The 9,358-nt window shown below is 48.1% G+C and overlaps 1 protein-coding gene across 1 annotated transcript; it reads left to right on the top strand.

Moving 5' to 3' along the window:
- sap130a (Sin3A-associated protein a) lies at nucleotides 1-9,055 on the top strand. The gene is made up of 21 exons (XM_037469849.2): nucleotides 1-349; nucleotides 1,016-1,143; nucleotides 1,245-1,504; nucleotides 1,992-2,159; nucleotides 2,250-2,376; nucleotides 2,501-2,616; nucleotides 2,904-3,022; nucleotides 3,543-3,687; nucleotides 3,781-3,871; nucleotides 3,976-4,080; nucleotides 4,184-4,325; nucleotides 4,650-4,765; nucleotides 4,945-5,232; nucleotides 5,321-5,492; nucleotides 5,662-5,760; nucleotides 6,238-6,593; nucleotides 6,714-6,959; nucleotides 7,042-7,167; nucleotides 7,249-7,352; nucleotides 7,444-7,557; nucleotides 7,781-9,055. The coding sequence occupies exons 2-21, from the start codon at nucleotides 1,032-1,034 to the stop codon at nucleotides 7,937-7,939; spliced, it is 3,165 nt and encodes a 1,054-aa protein (XP_037325746.2). The 5' UTR covers nucleotides 1-349; nucleotides 1,016-1,031; the 3' UTR covers nucleotides 7,940-9,055.
- Nucleotides 9,056-9,358: the final 303 nt, after the last annotated feature.

Raw genomic sequence — 9,358 nt, 5'->3', positions numbered from 1 at the left:
CGTTAATTTCGTGTTAATAAAATGTGATTGATGTTTATAGAGCAGCGCTGGCGGAGTGGCTCTGGTGCCTCCTCAGCTGCCTCGGTCGACCACGTGACTCAGGTTTTGCGCGTCGACCACGTGACCCCCGCCGGCCTATCCGTCGGAGGGCAGTTTTACGTTGGTCAAAACATTTCCCGAGCTCCGATTGGTCAGTGATCTGGTGTTGTCGTCCCTAATTGGTCGAATGAAACAGGGAGGTCCGGTTCCTCTTGAGTGTTCTTCCGGCTTATATGTTGGAAAAAAGAAAAGACGAATGGAAAAAATTGTAATCCATAAAACGACCATTGCCTAGTACCTCCGTAATACGGTAAAAGCTGCACACATGTAGACACTTCCTTGTTTGTGTAGCCCTCTAAAGTTTACGCCGTTGTACTGTGTGGAAAGTTCAGGATTTAGCACCAAAAGCAGGCGGCGGCGGGGTTAGCGATTCCAACGTTAGCTTTCTGTTAGCTAAGCAAGCTGGCTAACAAGGTAGCTTCTTAGTTGTAAGGTTATCGAACCAAAAGCAGGGACGACGGTGAGCATTACTGAGCAGATGCATCGCGTTTGGTCACACTGGCGTAGGCAGTTGAAAAGTCGTTTCTTAGACTTGATATTTGATATCAGCGACGATCCAATTTATAGTCATTATGCTTTCGTCCACATAACGGTAAACAAAGGTCCACAAAACGGTTATTGTCCTTCGATGATAAAACGCACTATTTGGGACGGTACCGCTGTGTGTTAACGCCCTTTGGTTCTGTGGACTCGCCCTGGTTCTTTTGCCAGCTGGTAACGCGGCTCTGCAGCGCTAGCGCACCGCCTGTTTATGTCCCCGCGCTGCCCGCAAAGGGTTAAACAGCTCGGCTTTTATTGTTGTAGACGCTGCCCATGTTTATTAATAGTAGCGCGATTGCTAACCGACTTTAAACCTCAATGTAACACACGGTATGTCTGCTACTGGAATTAATGTACTATATCGATACCGTTCTAGGTCATAATTGGTTAATATGAGCTCTCAGCAATTCCCGCGACACGGGCTGCCAGCCTCCAGCGGGGGAGCTCCTCAGGTCCCCGCAGCTGGAAACCCGGTGCCCGTCAGCCAGGCGTCAAATTCACAAGGTAAAGTGTTGTCTCTGACACGCACTCGTCGGGTATTTCATTACATGCCGAGGAAGAACCTGTGAGTAAATGTTCAATCCGAACCGTTTCGTTTCGCCTAGCCGGTGGAGATGTCGACAGCGTTCGGGATGCAGACCACGGGCAGCAGGATCACCCACCCGTCGGGGGGGCCGTGGCCTTCAGAGATGAGAAGCAGGAGACAATGGTGGTCCGACCGTACCCACAAGTACAGGCGCACAGCCAGCCACAGGCGATCCCCCAGACCGTGTCCATTCAGCCCGGCACACCTGTGACTTTACCTGCCAGCTCTGTCCACCTCCCGCAAGGACAGCCTGCTGTCCTCACTGAGGGGCAGATGAAGGTGATGCTTATTACTGTAATGGTTCTTGTTAATAATACAGGTATTTACTTTGTTTAGTGTAGTCAAGGTTAGATGAACACTATTGAATACATTTGGCATAGATATGAATTTTGACAGATTTATTTCTTTTAATAGCTTAATAAAATAAGTTTCTTTAAGAAGCATGAATTAATCAATCAATTTTAAATAGTAGTTGAGGTTTTAATTTCAATCTTCTATATTAAGGTTGAATAGCTTTTCTTCTTTTATGTAATTGACTACCCCTTCTATTAAAATATTAATAAATCAAATTGTCCCTACGGCCCTTAAACTGGAAGGACATATATGTCTAAATATGATCTTGATTAGGAAACTGGCTATGTTCCTAATGTCTAACCTTACAAATAAGGTTACTTTTTTTAAAACTGCAACATTGTACGTTACCGGAACTATTTGTTCACAATGCTTTCAGGGCTATGAAAAACACGTGTATATTGTTTTTTTATAGGCTGTCCTGAAGTCACCCATGCCAAGTCGTCTTATTGCTCCAGCACCAGCTTCCAACCAGGGTCACATCCCGATACCCCCCAAGGTGCCCGGTCACATTACGGTCACTTTAGAGAGCAGTATTCCTCCAACCCCCTCTATTCCCGTGGCAACCATCAGTGGTCAGCAGGTGAGTGCTCTGTCAGTTGGCTGTCCGTGTGGGATATTGTTTCTTCTTGCTGATGACAGAAGTTGTGGGCTTCTTTTTATTGTGTTTCAGGGTCACTCAAGCAACTTGCATCACCTGATGCCAGCAAACATTCAGATCATCAGGGGAAGTGCCCCTGCACTGCAGATTGGGACCCCTTCGGTGCAGACCCAGGCCTTTACCTCCCACTTACCCCGAGGTATGCATAGTGTACTGAGAACAGCGAGCCAGATTTAATGTTTACCCTTCCTTAAAATTGAAGACTATTTCCCAGTCATCTGTAGCGATGCATTTCTCCACATCAGTCTTTGCTTTCCCTGCAGGTGCTGCCGCAGCAGCTGTCATGTCCAGCTCCAAAACTGTCCTGCGGCCAGCTACCGGGGCAAATGCATGCCCCGGCCAGCCCACAGTGCAGCACATCATCCACCAGACAATTCAGGTACTGCGGTGCTGTCATCCAAAGACACGTTGGTATTGAGTGGTGCAGGGATGACATGTTTTTGAAGGTTGGCATCATACTGGGTTCCTCCGTGATGGGATATTTCCAATTGGATTTAGGATTAATGCAGAAAATATGAAGTCTGTGGTGAACATGCATCGACTTTGAGACGAGGGAAGCTTCACAGATGCCAACCCACTTCCGAGTTTGAGGACTCATTCCTGCAGCCCTCTGGTATTATTTGGACATTTAAAAACATTGTGTGAAACCATGTCATCCTTCCACAGTCCCGTCCCGCCGTGACATCGTCTACAGCAGTGCTTCCAACGGTGGTGGCGCCCATTTCCAGAACTCAGTCCCCAGTCATCAACCCAACAGTCACACACTCTGCAGAGGTGACACATGGGTAAGAAGCATTCCAGAGAATGTGTTGAATAAACAGAGGTCCTGCATGAATAGGAGTTTAATAGGAAAGTAAAAACTATGTTTTTGGTGAGCGGTTGACCTGCCCCTGTTGTAATTGCATGGAATGCTTTGTTTCTATTGTTTTATTGATTCCTTAAAATGTTTTTTTGTTCTTTGTGGATGAAGTCGTTTTATCCAGTGCAGCTTAAAAACAATTAGTGAAACATTAGAAAATTAGCCCAAGGGGTCTGTTTTGTGAATCGTTTTAATTCAAACACCCCACTAACATCTGCTTAACTAACAACCTGCTTTCAACGGCTACATTTTCATGGATATTAAAAGAAAGTTACAGTCTTTGGCCTGAACCCGATACAGTAGAAGAGAAAAGTCACTAATACGAATTATGTATATAATCATAATATTAATATGTTCTTCTGCATTTGCCCTTTCGTCTGGACTTTTATCAAGCTGTGCCTGACTTGTGAACTAAAGGGGAAGTCTATTTTTTTTATTCACCCCAGGCGTCCAGGGTTGACAATTCACCCCCCTTCGGCGCCCGTCAGTATTCAGAGGTCTCAAACATCCCGTGACACTGGCACACGGATCACGCTGCCATCCCACCCGGCGATCGGTGCCCAAAAGCCTCAGCCTCCACACATGACACAGGTTACTGCCTCTTTATGACTTTGTGCCAAAGAACAGCCTCTTTTTATACAGTGACTGAAACAACGCTCTGTTATTTTATTTGACTCCCCACAGAAGCCCATCTTCAGTCCTGTAACTCCAGTAGCTGCTGCAACTGTGGCGCCAATTGTTGCCACCAACACTGTGCCATCAACCACCACAATGGGTATTAACTTGTTGTATATTAATGCCTGACAGCTGGTCTAAAAACATGTTGACCAAAGGAACACAAAATGTGATTAATTATATACGTTCCTTGTTCATGTTTAGGATCTGTGCCACACAGCCAAATGACGAGTAACTCTATTGTCACCATGACAATGGCCTCGCACTCGTCTCATCCTGCGGCAGTGACCACCTCTGCCATCCCCGTTGGTAAGCTGACCCTTTGGTCACATGCTTCATAAGCAGGAGGCTTAAATTTGAATCAGTTCCCACTGCATTTTCTTTCTCAATTGATCATCCCCGTTGTTTACAGCTAAAGTCGTCCCTCAGCCGATCGCCCACTCCTCGTCCCGTGTGCAGCCCGACTACCCCGGAGAGAGAACCAACCTCATCCCCATTCCAGGCCATCGGTCATCTCCTAACCCTGTCACCATGGAAGCAAGGAGTGACAACCGGTGAGTGCACAATTTTGGCCTGTTGACGTTTTACAGCAGGGGAAAAAAAACAACAGATGGTTGCATGTAATAAGTCAAACACAATACAATGGAATCTTTATTCTCGGCAAATTTGACCATTTCTTTTAGTCAATCATTTTCAATACTGCTTATCTTTAGCGGGTGGGCAGTACCAGCTATTATCTGGTTATTGAAAAATTATCTTGTTTTTACATCCCTCACTCGATTTCTCGATTTGATCATCATTCATTAATTTCAGGGTTACAGAGACTTTATTCAGATGACGATGAATGTTGACTTAAACTGGTATGTTTCATTTCAAAGGCCCCCGGTTCCTGTGCAGTTCCAGTATTTCCTGCCGACCTACTCCTCCTCGTACCCTCTGACACACACATACACCCCCATCAGCAGCTCTGTGTCCACCATCCGCCAGTATCCTGGTAAGCCCTGCTAACATTGCTGCTTTGCCGGGAGTCACAGCATAGCTGCTGTGGTGACTGATTATTTTACTGACATTCAAAATAATGATAATAAAAATTGTTGCTACGAAGTGTGAAGTGTAACTTGACAGCACAAGGATCTTGATTTCTAACTCGTATTCCCCCGCCCCCCCCATAAGTGACTCCTCAAGCTCCAAGTTCAGGTATGGCCAACCAGGCCGGAGTCGGCGTTGCCACCACTCTCCAGCTGAACCACATGCAGCTGATGGCGGTGGATCGTATCGGCCTCCCCCCCGGGCAAATCGGCACCCAGGGGATCCAGCCGGCGGCCATGGCCGGTCAGGGCATCCAACCCGCACAGATGGGAGTGCAGGGCCTGCACGCATCGGCGCCGCTCAGCACGCAGGGACTACAGCAGGCGCCGCTAGTCACTCAGCAGCAGCAAGCGCAGTCTGAAGCGAAACCCGGTAATTACGAAGCCTGCACTGCACCGCAGCGCCTTTGTATGTTTCGCTGGGTTGCGTGTGACGGCTGTGGCTTCTGTTTTTCCATCAGGGGTCGTTTTGGCCGACGGCTTTGTCGCGAGCCCCATCAGCAGTACGTTCAGCAACACCCAGCCAGCAGCTACCATGGTGCAGGCACACGCCCAGGGTGGGGTAGGAGGAGCGCCCACCCTGGTCTCCTCCCCCAGACCCAGCATCCTGCGCAAAAAACCCGCTAATGAAGGGTGAGTCACTACTCTTATTGGAGTAGTTTCTCATTCATCCAATGAACCCCTCTTGACTTTTTTTTCAGGGGGGGGGGGGCGAGTGGATGTGTCGTGGCGGCGCCCCCCCTGCCAAAACCTGTGAATGTTCAACTTTCACCAACCAGTCCGCCTCTACTTTGTGTTTCAGATGTGTTCGCAAAAACCTGATTCCCGCTCAGCCTAGTGAACCCAGTATGGGCCGAATGGAGAGCGCCGTGAGAGGAGCCGGATCTCCTCGACCTGCAGGGTGAGCCTCCTTCACATCCGCCAGATCCACCTGTAGTGGCCATTTGTCCTTGGGACCAATAAACTATTAGGGCAAGGGCCACTGTTTAGTTTATTTTACGCAGCAAGAGAGCAGATTGTGCAGGCAGTCTTTTCCTTTTTTGTTTCCAATATATAACTTTGCTGCCTTTCCAATGCTGTTCACGCTGCTCTCCTACGCTGGTCCTATACCTGACTACACCCTTAAATAACATCCGGGTGCCCACAGTATTACCCAATTAATTACTCATCCAATTAACCAAAGAATTAACCAAAACTATGTATACTACAAAGACTAAATTAACCACAAAAACAGAAAAGGCTATCTTAATATTTCATTATATCAAACCTAAAGAATTAAACAATAATATTTAATTAATAACTGCAAATGAATAGCTCCCACACCTCCTGTTCTAAGTTATGAATCTGTAACCCTGACGTTTTTGATTCCTTCTTCCAGTGTAAAACCCAAAGCTGAGCTGCACATGACCGTGGCCCCTCCGGTCATGGCTGCAGTGGAGGCCCTGCCTCCCCACGGAGGAGAGCAGCAGGCCTCAAACGGCCAGCACCTCGCCCAGGCCATCCCCGCCATGCTCGCCACGCCGGGGCCGTCGCCTCCCTCCCTGGCCTCCACAGTTCTCTCGGCCCTGCCTGCAGCCATGGCTGTAACACCCCCGGCTCCCGCCTCGATGGCCAACGCCGTGGCCTCCCCCACTCAGCCGGCTGCCAGCAGCACCGCAGCTTGTGCTGCCAGCTCCGCCTGCCCCAATTTGAAAATCAAGCAGGAGATGGAGACCATGGACACCTCACAGCCGGGTAAGAAGAGCCCCCTAAAAGGGAAATTCATTGAGAAATCATTTGTTTGTTAAAACCAATTAATGCAAGGAATCCACAGCATACACCAGAGTCAACAATGTGTGTGACTTTCTCCCACAGATCTCGGTGCAAACTCGTCATCAGCACCAGCCCTCGCCACACAGGTCTCCACCCTGAGTGCTCCCGCCTCAGGAGATTTGATACCTGGGGCCTCCCCGAGGAAGAAGCCCCGGAAGCAGCAGCATGTCATTTCCACAGAGGAGAGCGAGATGATGGAGACCAACAGCACGGATGAGGAGAAGGCCCCCGGCAGGCCTCCCACCGGCAGGGCGGAGAGGCGTGAGTCTCCACCGAGGGAATATGTTGGTGCGTAAGGTGCTGCCAACCTTTGTTGAAGTGATGATGATGATGAGGATGTAATCAGCACTTTTTCATTTTTGTCTTCCAGATGAGGAAGGCGTGCGTTATGTACCAGTCAGGCCTCGGCCGCCTGTTACTCTTCTGCGGCACTACAGGAACCCGTGGAAAGCTGCCTACCACCACTTCCAGAGGTACAGCGACATCCGGGTCAAAGGTCAGTAGCTCTTGTGCCTTTTTTTTCCTATACAGCGAACGAGAACTTTCCCTTCACAACAACGGTTTGCTTGTTCCTCAGAGGAGAAGAAGGGCAACTTACAGGACATGGCCAACCAGAGAGGAGTGGCGTGCCGAGCACAAGGCTGGAAGATTCACCTGTGCGCCGCACAGCTCAGGCAGCTGGTGAGTGCTGCTGGCACAGGACCAGCAACAGTATAACTGCAGTATTGTTCATCTTCCACTTGTGTTAACTCTCTCGTATCATGATCTGTAGTCGAGTTTGGAGCATGATGTGTACAGCCGCCTCTCCACCCTTCAAGAAGGCCTAATTCCTAAGAAGAGAGCCGGCTCCGACGACGACCTCCACCGAATCAATGAGCTCATACAGGTGAGGTTGTTAGCTGCAGACTGAGGGGGCGGAATGGTGAGACGCAACACTACGGCAACGTTTCCCTTGGCGAACAAACTCTTTGACCACGGGGAAAAAGGGCAAGCAAACATGAATTGTTTAATTTCTCTTCAATTTTGACTTAATAAGCCCTGCTACAACATCCCTCTCTTCCCCGAGGGTTTGTGTCCCTCCAGCCAACGGTGTTGGTTTGTGTCCCCAGGGGAACATGCAGCGCTGCAAGCTGGTGATGGACCAGGTCACCGAGGCCAGGGACACCATGATGAAGGTGCTCGACCACAAGGACAAAGTGCTGAAGCTGCTCAACAAGAACGGCGCCGTGAAGAAGTCCTCCAAACTGAAGCGCAAGGAGCGCGCCTGAGCTTGGACCGTCTCCTCTATTGCCCCTCCCCGCCCCACCCCTCTCTGAGGGGGGAAGGAAGGAGCTGCTGAGAATTTGGTGCTATGATTTGCTGCAAACAGTCGCACGCACCCTCTCTATCTGACCCAAGAGAAGTGAGGGGAGGGCTTGGAGAAGCGGACCAGCACGTCGCATTCAAGACCCGACGCTCATATACTGAGCGTGGAGAATTGTAGGTTGCATTAGAGCCCCCCCCCCCCCCCCTCCCCCCCTCACCATCCCCTCCCTTCTTCTTTTTCAAGTTTTGAAGATCCCAGAGACATTTTCTTACTAACTTAACTCCTGCCTTTTCTTTCAAGGATGTGTTTAAACTGGCACATTATGTCATCCCATGATATTTGGCACTAAACGCAGTTGCAGTAGATATTGACATGTATTTCCGTCTGGAGTTGCTGATGGATGGACCGAATCCTCTGCACAAGGAGTCCCTTTAGTAAGCGGTGTGTATGGAGATTAATCTCAGTCGTGCTCATGTGTGCCTTCATTTTGTCGGTGTGAGTGAAATAAACGGGGATGCGTGAAAGCTGTTCAAAAATATTCAGACAATATCATTTAAGCGTGGGGATGATTTCACCGCTTCTCCTCATCCTTCAGCTGCTTGTTTTTCTCTCAGATTTGTTCATCTAGTTTGGGTAAAATATGACCACGTTACCAGCCACAACTCCAGCCGTCATCTAAAAGATATTGACATATATTCGTTGAGGTAAAAAAAAAAACGGTATAATGCCAAGTTAACTTTACATTTAACTGCCATGAATCATCTACTTAATCCATGTCAACGGATATCATGGTGGTAAAAACAATTCTTTCATTCACTTTCCGAAAGCGAAGTGCTTAAAAAAACGAGCAGAGATTGCACTGGTGGTTTGAATTCATGTAAATGACTGTAAATGTGCTTTTTTGTTTTCCACTCACCTGGTTCTCTTTCCAGTTTTGTACTCAATGACACATTTCGTGTGGCGTGGCGTGCGTCGCCTCATTTCCAACAATAACGTTCTGACTGGCGCTAGCCCGAAACATCCAGCTGTTGTACATTGTTTTTGTCTGTGTAATTATAGTAAAGATACTTAAACCAGATGCACTGTTAAGTCTGTATATCGCTGTCTTTTTTTTCATTGGAATTTTTTTTTCTTTTTTCACACTTAAAATGATTGAACGTTTTTTGCCTTTTTCTGCATTCCTCGGGTCACACAATCCGGCGGTTGTTGCAGACGCCCCTGGTAGAACTTTCTCTACTGAGAGCATTTCTACTTGCTTGTACACAAAAGGAAACGACTTCTGTGGCCAAATGTCCACGCCTATGGAAACCATGTAAGGTAGCAAGATCATATAGTATTATTATTATTATAGATCCACTCGTGTTCGTATTACTAAAGCTGT

This window comes from Pungitius pungitius, chromosome 7 (genome assembly GCF_949316345.1).
Source record: "Pungitius pungitius chromosome 7, fPunPun2.1, whole genome shotgun sequence".
Classification (NCBI taxonomy): domain Eukaryota; kingdom Metazoa; phylum Chordata; class Actinopteri; order Perciformes; family Gasterosteidae; genus Pungitius; species Pungitius pungitius.
This window is presented reverse-complemented; position numbering and strand designations above follow the sequence as displayed.

Excerpts from the sequence above, each read along its gene's own strand:
- sap130a (XM_037469849.2), top strand. The coding sequence starts at position 1,032 with ATGAGCTCTCAGCAATTCCCGCGACACGGGCTGCCAGCCTCCAGCGGG. Across the intron at positions 2,377-2,500 it reads TACCTCCCACTTACCCCGAG|GTGCTGCCGCAGCAGCTGTC; the intron begins GTATGCATAGTG and ends CTTTCCCTGCAG. Across the intron at positions 7,558-7,780 it reads GAATCAATGAGCTCATACAG|GGGAACATGCAGCGCTGCAA; the intron begins GTGAGGTTGTTA and ends TTGTGTCCCCAG.